General features: G+C 47.1%; 1 protein-coding gene across 11 annotated transcripts in view; it reads left to right on the forward strand.

Annotated features, from left to right (window-relative positions):
* SMG5 (SMG5 nonsense mediated mRNA decay factor) overlaps window positions 1-15,114 on the forward strand; it is a 42,090-nt gene that overhangs the window by 10,544 nt on the left and 16,432 nt on the right. For 6 of the 11 annotated variants that reach the window (XM_063797019.1, XM_016944774.3, XM_513880.6 and 3 more), the window contains 11 exons: window positions 1,919-2,017; window positions 2,905-3,028; window positions 3,711-3,867; window positions 6,274-6,363; window positions 7,499-7,588; window positions 8,552-8,630; window positions 12,381-12,506; window positions 12,613-12,681; window positions 13,118-13,326; window positions 14,118-14,255; window positions 14,416-15,015. In XM_063797019.1, the coding sequence (XP_063653089.1) occupies window positions 2,930-3,028; window positions 3,711-3,867; window positions 6,274-6,363; window positions 7,499-7,588; window positions 8,552-8,630; window positions 12,381-12,506; window positions 12,613-12,681; window positions 13,118-13,326; window positions 14,118-14,255; window positions 14,416-15,015 (1,657 nt within the window). In that variant the 5' untranslated portion in view covers window positions 1,919-2,017; window positions 2,905-2,929. Of the gene's footprint in view, window positions 1-1,918; window positions 2,018-2,904; window positions 3,029-3,710; window positions 3,868-6,273; window positions 6,364-7,277; window positions 7,386-7,498; window positions 7,589-8,551; window positions 8,631-12,380; window positions 12,507-12,612; window positions 12,682-13,117; window positions 13,327-14,117; window positions 14,256-14,415; window positions 15,016-15,114 lie in introns of those variants that run through there. The other 5 variants (XM_016944772.3, XM_016944775.2, XM_063797028.1 and 2 more) reach the window with 2 other exon arrangements.

The raw sequence follows: 15,114 nt of genomic DNA on the forward strand, positions 1-15,114 counted from the left end.
AGCAGGAGAAAGGAGCCTGGAAGCACCAATTAATTAATTAGGCCAATTCATTAGTTATTTGTTTTTAAAAACATTTTTGTTTTTGCTAGGCCCGAGAGTACAATAGTGAATGAAACACACGGCTAGATTTTGTAGTTTTTGTTCTAAGAGAGATTATAGTTTAGTGGAGGAGCTTATGATCTGATGGAAAATGAGAAAAAAGTGGTGAGCCCTCTCATATTTAAGCGTTTTCAATTAGAACTTCCTAGAGTGGTGGTTATTTACCTTCTTTTGGATTAAGGATATAAGGAGAGCTGTGGAGCTTGTCTATAAAAATATACACTCCCATTAGCTCTTTCCATGGCACCAAAGATAAAAGCCCTGCTCTAGGGACTGAGCTGGTATAAAGTAAATCACTGGTGCTGCCCCTGGCATCGAGGGCCAGGTTGGCCAAAAGGGCTTGGCATCCATCTCTAGGCTGTCCAGTTTGAAGAAACATGATTGCTTGTGAGAAGGTATCGATTACCATCCCACCTACTCTGCTGGGTGCTGGCAGTCACTTCACCCTGTGTAGGGCAGCTTAGTAGTGTGCCTCCTGAGCCACCACCACCACAGGGTGCCAACCGTTGTGGCCCACTTTTCCTGGCCCGGGAGCACCTCTTGGTTTGTTTGGGAATCTTCACTCTGTTTTTGTTGCTTTTGTGTCCACAGTTGTGCCTGATTCACATGTTCTTATAGCTCCTGCCTGATGTCCTCTGGGTTTTACCCTTCCAGATATGAGACCTACCTCTGGGACTTCTTGGCCGTCCATTGTAGAGTTTCTGTGGCTTTTTCTTTGCTGTGATGACAGACTTACCTCTTAGTGCCTGGAGTCTCCCCCTCAGCCTTAGAACAAGAAGGATGGAGACTAACACTTGGAGTGATTACTATATACCAGGCACTGTTATGGGTGCTTTATGTATTAGCTAATTTAATCCTCACAAAGTAGGTAATAATATTCCCATTTTATGGTTGGGTGAAGTGAGACGTAAGGAAGTTAGGTATTTTGCCCAGGACCACAGAGCTGGTAAGAAGTAGAGCTAAGATTTGAATCCAGGCGGTCTGGTTTCATGCCTACACTCTTAACCACTATGTTCAACAAATAATTCCTTCAGCAGAATCTAGGCTTATCAGAATCTTGCTTACGGCTAAGCAGCCCAGGAGCTCCCTCTACTTCCCCATCATACCCCACAATTCCATAGTAGAATTTTATACTAGAAGTGCCTTTTCTTTATGTCAGGGATAATAAGGCCTTATGTAATAATTTATTCATTCCACCATTATTGAATGTTTACCATATACCAGAGCTATATATAAATTATTTCATTTAATCCTCACAACAGTTCTCTGAAGTAGCTATTATTATCTTCGTTTTTATTGATGTGGTAACTAAGGCTTTAAAAGGGTGGGTAATTTGCCCAAAGGCACAGAGTAAGACACAGCCAGGGTTCAAACCCTAGATTTTCTGCCTGGCATCACAGCGTGTGCTCTTTCCATTGGGAGAGTCGGCCTTACCATATCACAGTTTCTCTACTTTGACACTGTTGACATTTTGGGTAGGGTAATGCTTTATTGTGGTGGACTGTCCTGTGTATTACAGGAGATTTAACAGCACCCACTAAATGCCAGTGGCAACCCTCTTTCCACCCAGTTGTGATGACAATAAATGTTTCTACCATTGCCAAATGTCCCCTGGTGGGTGGGGGGTGGGGAGGGGCAGGGGTTACTGTGACAAGATGGAGACTGTGTTCATCTTGTTTTGTACAGAGCTCAACCTGCAGCCTTCTCCTTTTTCCCTCACCGCTAATTCTGTAGCTTTTCCTCTAGAATCGTGTCCCAGCGTCATCCTCTGTGGACCATGCATATGGCTGAGGGGATATTTGCCTGTATTTCCCTGCAGGGCTGTGGTGGAGGCTGTGCATCGACTTGACCTCATCCTTTGCAACAAAACTGCTTATCAAGAAGTATTCAAACCAGAAAACATTAGCCTGAGGAACAAGTAAGCTAGAGACTCTAAACCACAGATCCTTACTGTTTCCCTGCCTATCTCTACCAGAAACCTTCTCAGATATATAAACACGCGCTCTGTTTTACCTCCTGACCTCATGGTACCTTAATGGTCTCTGAAATCTCTGGCCTTCCTAAGAGAGGAGATAGGATCCCTCACTCCATCTGCAGATTTTACATCTAATAGACTGGTGCCATAAAGTAGCACAGTCTCTACATCTAAAAAGTAGAGTAAAATAAAATAAAAAGAATGGCATTTGAGGCAGGGCACAGTGGCTCACGTTTGTAACCCCAGCACCTTGGGAGACCAAAGCAGGAGGAACACTTGAGCCCAGGAGTTTGAGACCAGACCTGGCAACATAACAAGACCCCGTCTCCACAAAAAAATTAAAAAATCAGTTGAGTATGGTGCTGCACACCTGTAATCCCGCACACCTGTAGTTAGGCTGAGGTGGGAGGATCATTTGAGCCCAGAGGTTCAAGTTTATGGTGCTATGATCCCGCCACTGCCACAGAGTGAGTGAGACCCTGTCTCAAAAAAAAAAAAAACCCCAAAATACATTTGAGTCAAGGGAGTCGGCCATACTGCATAATGAAGGGAAAAATGGGATAAAAAAGCAGAGAAAAAGAGAGCGAAGTGTACAAAGGGAAAAAATGAGGAAAAACTTAGAATGTTTAGTGCTTCGTGCTTCTGTCTTTTGGGGCTCCCACTGCCTTCCTAGGCTGCTGTTGTGCTGGGTCATATTGACCCTGCATGTCTCTTGGGAAGCACCGAGATTTGTTGGTGGGGGTGTTGGCACATGACTCCTTGCCCTCAGTTCTTATGTCCCTGCTCCAAGGGATGGGCTGTCTCTCTCATGCTCCTCTACACCCTCCCAGGCTGCGTGAGCTCTGCGTCAAGCTTATGTTCCTGCACCCAGTGGACTATGGGAGAAAGGCTGAGGAGCTGCTGTGGAGAAAGGTATACTATGAAGTTATCCAGCTTATCAAGACTAACAAAAAGGTAAGGGGAAGTCCTTGTCTAAAGAGGGAAAGCCAAGGAAGGAAGAGACAGCTAGGAAAGTGGGCGCAGAACATGGTTGGAGGTAGGGGAGCCAAGAAAACATGGCAGAAAGAGGCTGGGCACGGTGGCTCATGCGTGTAATCCCAGCACTTTGGGAGGCTGAGGCAGGCAGATCTCCTGAGGTTGGGAGTTCGAGACCAGCCTGACCAACATGGAGAAACCCCATCTCTACTAAAAATACAAAATTAGCTGGACGTGGTGGTGCACGCCTGTAATCCCAGCTACTCGGGAGGCTGAGGCAGGAGAATCACTTGAATCCAGGAGGCAGAGGTTGCGATGAGCTGAGATCGCGCCATCATACTCTAGCCAGGGCAACAAGAATGAAACTCCATCCCAAAAAAAAAAAAAAAAAGACGGCAGAAAGGAAGGAGGAAGAGAGTCAGATGTAATTAGGATTAGGGAAGGAGGAAGAGAGTCAGATGTAATTAGGATTAGAGAAGGAGGGGAGCCTGGTCCCAGATGGAAAGATCAGAGAGTTAGAGCTAAGAGTATGACAGTAACTTGTGAGTGAGAGTCGATGTAGATGAAGTTCCAGAGCCAAGTGAGATGAACAGGGTAAGGGAGGGTGAGTGCGACTCTGAGTTTATTGCTTAACCAGCCCCTTCCCTTTCGCAATCTGTAGCACATCCACAGCCGGAGCACTTTGGAATGTGCCTACAGGACGCACCTGGTTGCTGGTATTGGCTTCTACCAGCATCTCCTTCTCTATATCCAGTCCCACTACCAGCTGGAACTGCAGTGCTGCATCGACTGGACCCATGTCACTGACCCCCTCATAGGTCAGTGGAACCTGAAAGGTGGACTTGAGCAGGTTCTCATGCTTCTACCTCTGGCCTTATCCCTCAGGGTTCATGTAGCTTGCGACCCAGCCAGGCAGAGAGAGTTCTAGCAGAACTACATACAAATGGTTTATGAAGTTTGGATTTATCCAGACAATCATATGAGTTAAGGTAAAGATCTTAAGGAAAGAGAGAGGCCTGGGATTGTGGACTAAGGCAGAGGAGGGACAGAAAGACCTAGAGTAGGTCTGGCACTGGAAGGTGGTATTAATAACATTTCTTTTCTTCTCCCAGTTGAATTTGGCCAGCACTGTTTCTTTTGACTTTAGAGATTATTTCCCAATGTTTGATGAAAGTTTTGAAATCTTTAGATATGTTGGGAAAATTGTGGACAGTCTTTCAAGATAGTACAAGTTCCTTTTCCACCAGCTGAGGTACTGGCAGCTATAATTTTAATTCCTTTTCTAGTTGGTAAGTTTTCTCTTCAGTTCAGCCATCCTTTAGAGCTCCTTCACCCAGCTCTCTCTGCTCTCTCTGTCCCCTTCATCACCAAGACAGACATTCTGGGTCAGAGATGGAGGTTGTGTCCTTGTCACCACATGGAGGAATTCTGTGATCAGAAGCAGAGCACCTGTGTTTTATGCATTTAAAAACATCTAGACCGGGCACGGTGGCTCATGCCTGTAATCCCAGCACTTTGAGAGGCCGAGGCAGGTGGATCACCTGAGGTCAGGAGTTTGAGACCAGCCTAGCCAACATGGTGAAACTCCATCTCTATTAAAAATATAAAAATTAGCTGGGCATGGTGGCGTGCACCTATAATCCCAGCTACTCAGGAGGCTGAGGCAAGAGAATCGCCTGAACCCGGCAGGTGGAGGTTGCAGTGAGCCAAGATCACGCCACTGCACTCCAGCCTGGGTAACAGAGTGAGACTCTGTCTCAAAAAAAAAAAAAAAAAAGCCAAACCTCTAGACCAGGCGTGGTGGCTCATGCCTGTAATCTCAGCACTTTGGGAGGCCAAGGCGGGAGGATTGCTTAAGGCCAGGAATTCAGGACCAGCCTGGGCAACATAGTGAGATCCTACATCATCTCTACAAAAAATAAAATAATTTAACTGGGCATGGTGGTGCGTGCATGTTGTCCTAGCTACATGGAAGGCTGAGGCAGGAGGATCGCTGAAGCCCAGGAGTTCGAGGCTGCAGTGAGCCATGATTTCATCGCTGGAACTCCAGCCGGGGCAATACAGCAAGACCTTCTCTCCAAAAAAAAAAAAAAAACCACCACATTATCTAAAAGACAAGATTATTCTGGGACCATGTCCATAGGTTACCAGGTAGCTAGAGGGGTCCACAGCTTTAAAAAAAAGATCACTTCAAAGGGTTAGTTCCCCAAACCACTTTAGTTTTTATGTTCACTGATGTTTTCTCCATTCAGCCAACTGAGAAGTGTCTATAAAACATTAGGACTGGCTTTTCCAAATGGAAGCAACCTATCCGAGTGAGGCAGTAAGGTGGAATGGATAAGAGGACAGTCTCTGGAGCCTTTTGTATCCTAACTCTGCTGCTTAGCAGCTGTGTGACTAATTTCCTCAACTGTAAAATGGGAGTAATAAGAGTAACCTCATAGGGTTGCTGTGAGGATTAAGTTAATACTGTAGAATGCTTAGACAAGTTTCTGGCACATGAGAAAACTGCCTTCCAAAGATCTCAAGCTCTCTGAAGTTACCAGGCAGTTTCTTGGGAAGGGAGAGGTGAGTGCTCAGGCATATTTGACTTTGGCCATCAGCAGCCTCAGGCAGGGCAAGCCCACTTTTCTCCTTCATGGGCAGACTCTCCAGTAGGCCGCCTTCTCTGTGGACCTCCACTAGGAGCATCTGCCTTAGCCTCATTCACATGTCTTTCTTTTTTTCTTTTTTAAATTTTGTTATTGTCGTTGTTTTTGCTTTTTTTTTTTTTTTTTTTTTTTAATTGGCGTCATTCACATTTCATTCTTGGGCAAGTTAGTTTCCCATATTTACCTCAAACCTTTCACCTTTATGTGTGTAACTTCTACCCTATTCATGACCCTATTCATACTTGAAGCTCATCCCTTCCTCCTTTCTGGAAGCCTTCCTGTGATGACCTTCCCGCAAGGTGCCATCCTAGGTTGAGGGCCCTAGCCCTCCTTTTCCAGTTCCTTCCTGTCCTATGAATGAATCTGCCTATAAGTCTCTGAGTCCCTGCGTATGGCCACCTGTGATCCTCTGTGTCTCTCCCTGTGTCCTGGATGAGTGTGTCTCTGCCCTGGAAGACAATGTTCCAAGACTGGCCCTGGATTCTTAGTCTCTACATCTCGGAGGGGTATTTCCTCATAGGTGCGGGAAGGCAGAAGAATGGGCTCACAAATCTCTTTCTCTTTGTCTCATAGGATGCAAGAAGCCAGTGTCTGCCTCAGGGAAGGAGATGGATTGGGCACAGATGGCATGTCACCGATGTCTGGTGTATCTGGGGGATTTGTGTAAGAATTTGCACCTTTCATTTTCTCTGTTTTGGGTTACAGGACGAGCCCAGGCTGCTTCAGTTGTTGGTAACACCCATTACATGGTTGGAGAGCAGGAGGGATAGTTTGGCTTCTGATAACTTTTTCCCTCCCATCTGTTTCAGTGATCCCTTCTTTTCACTGCCCTTCCATGAGTCAGAGAGGATCAGTGAATACAGGAAAAAGGGAAATTTCTTTGAGCTTTGAGCAAATGAAGATAATAATTCTCTTTCAGTAGTGGGTTGGGAAGATTTTAATTTGATATTTTTCTTCTTTGAGTGTTTCTTTTATCTTTATGGACTGCTAGATGAATAGAAACTTCAGCACAGGGATTGAAATTAGACATCAAGGAGGACTTACCTTCCTAACAGATGTTTCTAAGGATGGAAAAGTACTCTTTTGCTTTATAGCCCCTGGGGCCTCTCATCCTGATAGACAATGGTTTCTCATTAGGCTGCTGGTGTGTGGCTGTTGGGTGCATTATGTCTTACTGACCTGGGTCTACTATCCTTGCCCCCAGCCCACTCCTGGACCCCTCATGAGCAATGTGTGCAGAGAGTCAGCTGTTTCATATTTGATGAACCAGAGTATCATTAGTAGTGTCTTCTCTGTGAAATTGAGCATTTGCATTTCAGAACTAAATATCAGAGGTCTTTGCAAGCATTTATGTGTGCTGCAGCTCCCCTTCATTGGGAAGAGATTACCAAGAAGAGCCTATTCAGGCTGGGCGTGGTGGCACGCATCTGTATTCCCAACTACTTGGGAGGCTGAGGCAGGAGGATCATTTGAACCCAGGAGTTGGAGACCAGCCTGGGTGACAGCAAGACCCCGTCTCTAAAAAAAAAAAAAAAAAAAAAAAAAAAAGAAGAGCTTATTTACTTCACAAACAATATTCTTTACATTTTGAACCTACCAGCAAGGAAGAGAGTTGAACAATTTGCCCATAGTCATGCAGATTTAGGACTGTGCCAGAGACCCCAGCAACCTGCTTCCTAGCTCAGGTACCTTCCTTCCAGGCTCTTGTTACCACTCTCAGAGTGGACTCCCAGATGTGGGGGAGGGTTTTCTGAAACTTAAAATCATCGAGTTTCCCTTCGTTTTCTCTCTTGTGCAGCCCGATATCAGAATGAATTAGCTGGCGTAGATACCGAGCTGCTAGCCGAGAGATTTTACTACCAAGCCCTGTCAGTAGCTCCTCAGATTGGTAAGTTGTCCCCAACTTGGGCCTCTGAATCCAGTAGGGTTTTCCTAGGGAAGACGATGTTGTTGAGATGGCAGGCAGTTCATACTCATTTTCCCCAGCTCCTCTTCATTCTCAGCTCTCTCATACTTCACCTTGTTTATACCTTTTCCCTCTTGTAACACACTCAGAAAATGGTGGAAGGGGAAGATAAATGGGAAGGTCTTGAACTAAGGAGTGAGGCAGAGTAGAAGGAAAAGAGAAGATGGCTTTCCTCTCCCTGAGGTCTCTTGTAGAAAGAGAAGCACAATGAGATAAAGCATAAGACTATTATAGAGAGAGATGGGGATTTGCATGTAGGAACAAGCACTCAGTGCTGAGATAGAGGAGAGGGCTCCATGGAGTTCCATCAACCTTGGAGGAGCCATATTGGAAGCCAGAGGAATGGTACTCCATCAATTCAGGTAACGCCTGTCACACCAGGTGGGAACAAGCTGATGGATATAAGAAGAGGTCAGTAGGCCGGGCGCGGTGGCTCAACGTTTGTAATCCCAGCACTTTGGGAGGCTGAGGCGGGCGGATCACGAGGTCAGGAGATTGAGACCACGGTGAAACCTCGTCTCTACTAAAAATACAAAAAAAATTAGCCGGGCATGGTGGTGGGTGCCTGTAGTAGTCCCAGCTACTGGGAGAGGCTGAGGCAGGAGAATGGCGTGAACCTGGGAGGCGGAGCTTGCAGTGAGCCGAGATCACACCACTGCACTCCAGCCTGGGCGACAGAGCGAGACTCCATCTCCAAAAAAGAAAGAAGAGGTCAGTAATCCTCTAGAGGAAAAAGATTAAGCTGCTAATCACCTGAGACAACCAGTGTTGCCTGCAGACCCAGCTGTTCTCCCTACAGGTTCTGTGATGCTTAGCATTGGTTGGGCCTGGCAGCTTTGAATGAGTATTGTGGTCTTAGACTGCATGAATTCTCTTTCTCCCTAGGAATGCCCTTCAATCAGCTGGGCACCCTGGCAGGCAGCAAGTACTATAATGTGGAAGCCATGTATTGCTACCTGCGCTGGTGAGTATTTGCCAGCTCTTTTTCCAGCCCTGCTTTTGTGTGCATATTATTTTGGCTTTGTTTTCCGTCTTCCCTTCCTCCTTCCTCTAGCTGTGGCTGAGATAGGGGAATGCTAAGATTGAAGGGTCTCTCCATTCAGGGGGACTCTGACACAGCCCTGCTGCTTTTCACATAACCGCTGGATCTGTAGGCACTTGGGCAGCTAAAATAGCTATTTACTCTCTTATGCAAAATACAAGATTGCTGTTTTCTTGAAGAAGGAAATAAATTTGATACAGTTGGTAAAATGTTACTAAGGTGGCTTCTGGCAAGAGCATGAGAATTCTGGAGTGTGTTAATGTGGTAATATACGTGGAAGGACCAGCAGGGTGGGTCACTGCTTCCCTGGGTCTGACTCTTAGCTGTTAGAATAAAAAACAACATTTTTGGCAGGGCCTGGTAGCTCATACCTGTAATCCTAGCACTTTGGGAGGCCAAGGCAGGCAGATCACCTGAGGTTAGGAGTTCAGGACCAGCCTGGCCAACATGGTGAAACCCCATCTCTACTAAAAATACAAAAATCAGCTGGGTATGGTGGTGAGCGCCTCTAATCCTAGCTACTTGGGAGGCTTAGGCAGGAGAATCACTTGAACCCAGGAGGCAGAGGTTGCAGTGAGCCGAGATCATGCCACTGCACTCCAGCCTGGGCAACAGAGCAAGACTCCATCTCAAAAAAAAAAACTTTTCAGGGCACCCAAAATTGATTAAGCTTAGGGTATTGAGTCACCATACAAGTCACCGTAACCAAGAGCACATGAGACTGATAGGTAAACCAGAATACTTTACCTGGAATGCTTTTAAGTTATACTGAGATACTGCCAGGAAAACAGAAAAATTGACCTTTGTCACCTAATCAGTGCTAAAGTTCAGAAGCCAAAATCATTCTCAGAAGAAGTTATATAATGAGCTTGGGCTTCAAGCAAAAGGAGTAGGGTGGTCTTCATAGCTTAAGTGGTCAACTACTAAAGTATATCCAAATAGTAAAGTAATCAGATAATAAAGTATAAAATAATGAAATACTAATTGTACGTCATCATTCCATGTGCCATGACTTTTGGTTCACCTGGCCAAAGTAACCTAGTCGCTGTATTAAGTTTAGCTTGTTGAGGGTCCCTCTCATCTAGATCAGTTCAGGCTGGCCTTCTATACCTATACCGATATATTCATTCATTCTTAAGTATCGTTACTAGGTTTATAACCTGGTGTATCTTTCGCATTTCTTTTTTCTTTTTTTTTTTGAGATGGAGTTTCACTCTTGTTGCCCAGGCTGGAGTGCAATGGCGTGATCTCGGCTCACTGCAACCTCCGCCTCCCGGGTTCAAGTGATTCTTCTGCCCCAGCCTCTCGAGTAGCTAGGATTACAGACATGCGCCACAACGCCTGGCTAATTTTGTATTTTTAGGAGAGACCGGGTTTCTCCATGTTGCTCAGGCTGGTCTCAAACTCCCGACCTCAGGTGATCCGCCTGCCTTGGCCTCCCAGAGTGTTGGGATTACAGGCGTGAGCCACCGTGCCCGGCTGTATCTTTCCCATTTCTTAAATGCCTTCCTGAGAATGACCCCCCTTTACTTGTCCTGAGTCCCTCATCATACTCATAAGCATGATTTAGGGTGGGTCAGTTCCAAGAGAGAGCCAGGTATATCCAAGTTTGGGAGGTGCCCACTAAGGGCATACCTGACTCTGCTAAAACAATTCTCTCTCATGGTTTATGGGTTAGACATTTGGGCAGGACTCAGTTGGGCAATCCGCCTTCTCCTAGTGGCATTGTTTAGGGTTAGTCATTGGTATTCAGCTGATCGGAAGGTCTAATATATCTGGAGGGTTGGGTCATTTGGCCCCTCTCCTCTGTGTGGTCTTAGGACCATGCGTGGTATCTTCCACAGGGTAGAAGAACTTCTTATGTAGTGGCTCAAGGCTCCAACAGTGAACAATGACTTAGGAGACTTGGAAGCTGTTACTTCTATAATATTCTATTGGTCATAGCCCTTCCTCCCGCAGCCCCCTGCAAGATTTAAGGGAAGGAGATATAGACCACACTTCTCAGTGGAAGGAGTGTCAGATAATTTGTGGCTATCTTTAATTCACCACAGACATTGGTTTCTTCTATTTTATACCTCACTTTTTATAATTAAAAACATGTTTTTAAGAAACGACACAAAATGTCATGAGTGTTAAGGTCATTGGGTTTTTGTTTGTTTGTTTGTTTGTTTTTTTGAGACAGAGTCTTGCTCTGTCGCCTAGGCTGGTGTGCAATGGCGCGATCTCGGCTCACTGCAACCTCCACCTCCTGGGTTCAGGCGATTCTCCTGCCTCAGCCTCCTGAGTAGTTGGGATTAAAGGCGCATGCCACCATGCCTGGCTAATTTTTTTTCCTTTTTTTGAGATGGAGTCTCGCACTGTCGCACAGCCTGGAGTGCAGTGGCGCGATCTCAGCTCGCTGCAAGCTGCGCCTCCTGGGTTCACGCCATTCTTCTGCCTCAGCCTCCCAAGTAGCTGGGACAACAGGCGCCTGCCAACACGCCCGGCTAATTTTTTGTATTTTTAGTAGAGACGGGGTCTCACTGTGTTAGCCAGGATGGTCTCGATCTCCTGACCTCGTGATCCACCTGCCTCGGCCTCCCAAAGTGCTGGGTTTACAGATCCCAGTACAAATGAGCCACTGCACCTGGCTGTGTGTGTTTGTTTGTTTGTTTGTTTGTTTTTAGTAAGACAGGGTTGAGGGCTGGGCATAGTGTCTCACACTTGTAATCCCAGGACTTTGGGAGGTTGAGGGTCACTTGAGTCCAGGAGTTTAAGGCCAGCCTGGTCAACATAGTGAGACCCCATCTCTACAAAAGAAAAGTTAAAAAATGAGCTGGGGCTGGGCGCAGTGGCTCGTGCCTATAATCCCAGCACTTTGGGAGGCTGAGGCAGGTGAATCACCTGAGGTCAGGAGTTTCAGACCAGTCTGGCCAACATGGTGAAACCCCGTCTCTACTAAAAATACAAAAATGAGCTGGCGTGGTGGCAGGCATCTGTAATCCCAGCTACTTGGGAGACTCAGGCACGAGAATCACTTGAACCCGGGAGGCGGATGTTGCAGTGAGCTGAGATTGTGCCACTGCACTCCAGCCAGGGTGATAGAGTGAGACTCAGTTTCAAAAAAAAAAAAAAGAGTTGGATTGGAGACTTTTCTCTACCATGTGTTAGCTGTGTGACCTTGGTCAGTGTGCTTGTTCTCTCACAGGCTATGTGTCCTCATCTGTGAATGTGGACAATATTAGGGTACATTGCCTGACACAGTGGGTGCTCAGTACATGTTTGTGTTTGCATGTTGGGAGGATTAACTGAAATAGTGCATGTAAATATTCTTGCACATAGTAAATGCTTGTTAAATGCTATCCATTATAAAGTATTCTATGTTTAAAAATAGATGAAGGATAGTGTATTTCAGGGATGGTAATAACTAAGTTTGTAGCAGGGTAGGATTGATATTCTCCTTTCTAGATACAAAGCAGAGTAAGACATCGTTTTTCCTCTGACTAATCTAGAAGTTATGTGTGTGTGTGTTATCGGGAAAGATAGCTCATGAGCCTTTTACCCTGCGTATGTACATGGAAGCTGAGGCTGGGAGCAGCCTGTATTTACTAGTAACATTGTTTCCTAAAGCCCCAGCAGAGTAACATATCCTCCCCCTGCCAAGACTCAGTAGCTCACTTCTATCTCCTACAGCATCCAGTCAGAAGTGTCCTTTGAGGGAGCCTATGGGAACCTCAAGCGGCTGTATGACAAGGCAGTCAAAATGTACCACCAATTGAAGAAGTGTGAGACTCGGAAACTGTCTCCTGGCAAAAAGCGGTGAGTGGGGCCTGTGAGGAGCACGGGTTTTTTCTGCAGTTGGTGCAGTAGGACCATAGGGACTGTGGGACCATTCAGCATTTACTTTTGGCTCTTCTCATTTCAGATGTAAAGACATTAAAAGGTTGCTAGTGAACTTTATGTATCTGCAAAGCCTCCTACAGCCCAAAAGCAGGTGAGTGGAAGAGAGCATGAACCTGAACTGTCCTGTGAGCCCCAGCCATGATGCTTTACAGAAGGAACCTTGACAAGGGTGGACTGTCGAGTTCTGCCCTCAGTTTGAACATCCGTAACCAATTCATCCTTTCTTGGCATTCCTCACTGTTTCTCCCAAGGGTCCTATGCCCATCCTCCTCCCAGCAGCTCTCCCTATGGCACAGAATGGGCGCTTAGGAGATGTTGAAGAGGGAATGGCTGAATGGGAAGCCTACTCACATCCCTTCCCCTGTTTTAGTTGCTATGGAGATCAATCCAGCACTACCCTTCCCTGGTGTGCTCTCAGGTCTCCCCTGCAGCATCCCATAGTCCTTTCTCTGAATCTTGTATTCCCTGCTCTTCTCCTTCCCCAGCCCCCACCACTGACCTCCCCTGTTACTCCTGCCCCTCTGTAGCTCCGTGGACTCAGAGCTGACCTCACTTTGCCAGTCAGTCCTGGAGGACTTCAACCTCTGCCTCTTCTACCTGCCCTCCTCACCCAACCTCAGCCTGGCCAGTGAGGATGAGGAGGAGTATGAGAGTGGATATGCTTTCCTCCCGGACCTTCTCATCTTTCAAATGGTCATCATCTGCCTTATGTGTGTGCACAGCTTGGAGAGAGCAGGTAACCTTCCCTATGTTCCTCTTTTCTCTTCCACTGGCTTTGGGGATCCTCACTCCCCTTTTCTGCAGCTCCTTATTCATAAACTTCCTTCCACAAGCAGCCTCTTCACTCCTGTGTCACTGCTTGGCTGTGGGCAAGTAAGGGCCAAGGGATCCTACCCTAAAGGAGGTCCTGGTAATTGAGTACAAGCAACAGCACATTTCCTTCCCCCTTCTCCTTACTGCCTCCCATAAATATGCACACCCTTGGCCAGGGCCTGTGCAGACACAAGGGTCAGGGTACTTAGTGATCATCCAGACAGAATTTCAGACCTTCTGTTGGAGGCATTTAGGCAATTCTGGAAGCCTTTCTGGCAGACGTGTATGTAGAGCAAGATTGGGAGGTAAGGAGGGATAGGACTGGATGTGAAGGCTCTTGAGAGATGGGGAGGAACCTCAGAGCCAGGGAGGATGAGATGGGACAAAAGGATATGCTTATCTGAAGGAGTACAAGGTGAGATGGTAAATTCTAGATTATGGAAGGGATAATAGGACACGTACAGTGCCTCACGCCTGTAATCCCAGCACTTTGGGAGGCCGAGGCGGGCGGATTGAGCCCAGGAGTTCAGGACCCAGCCTGGGCAACATAGTGAGACTCTTGTCTCTAAAAAGTTAAAAAAAAAAAAAAAAGAATCTTTGATAAGTAGTTGGATCCTTGGAAGAGTTGAGAACAGATGAGATGTGGTTGGAATTGATGGTGCCTACTCCTCATCAGGGCCCTAGGCCCCTAATGCCTGGCTTTCCTGACTTCAGGATCCAAGCAGTACAGTGCAGCCATTGCCTTCACCCTGGCCCTCTTTTCCCACCTCGTCAATCATGTCAACATACGGCTGCAGGCTGAGCTGGAAGAGGGCGAGAATCCCGTCCCGGCATTCCAGAGTGATGGCACAGGTGGGAGAATGGGGGAGGTCATCACTATGGAAAGGTTGGTGTGGGGCATGGGGATGAAGGAAAGGAACACAGACTCGGGGGAAGTGGTGTTGGAGAGCACATTCCAGCTTCCAGGCTCCACCTGTTCCTCGGGCTCCACCTGACCTTCCTCTTTCCGCAGATGAACCAGAGTCCAAGGAACCTCTGGAGAAAGAGGAGGAGCCAGATCCTGAGCCTCCTCCTGTAGCACCCCAAGTGGGTGAGGGCAGAAAGAGCCGTAAGTTCTCTCGCCTCTCCTGTCTCCGCCGTCGCCGCCACCCACCCAAAGTTGGTGATGACAGTGACCTGAGTGAAGGCTTTGAATCGGACTCAAGCCATGACTCAGCCCGGGCCAGTGAGGGCTCAGACAGTGGCTCTGACAAGAGTCTTGAAGGTGGGGGAACGGCCTTTGATGCTGAAACAGACTCGGAAATGAATAGCCAGGAGTCCCGATCAGACTTGGAAGATATGGAGGAAGAGGAGGGGACACGGTCACCAACCCTGGAGCCCCCTCGGGGCAGATCAGAGGCTCCCGATTCCCTCAATGGCCCACTGGGCCCCAGTGAGGCTAGCATTGCCAGCAATCTACAAGCCATGTCCACCCAGATGTTCCAGACTAAGCGCTGCTTCCGACTGGCCCCCACCTTTAGCAACCTGCTCCTCCAGCCCACCACCAACCCTCATACCTCGGCCAGCCACAGGCCTTGCATCAATGGGGATGTAGACAAGCCTTCAGAGCCAGGTATTTGGACCACTTCATCATCCTGTTCTGGTCTGCACCTCCATGCCATAGACACTCACCAGAGAGGCCGCTTTCCTATCTGTGTGAATGACCTCTCGT

This window comes from Pan troglodytes, chromosome 1, assembly GCF_028858775.2.
Source record: "Pan troglodytes isolate AG18354 chromosome 1, NHGRI_mPanTro3-v2.0_pri, whole genome shotgun sequence".
Taxonomy (NCBI): domain Eukaryota; kingdom Metazoa; phylum Chordata; class Mammalia; order Primates; family Hominidae; genus Pan; species Pan troglodytes.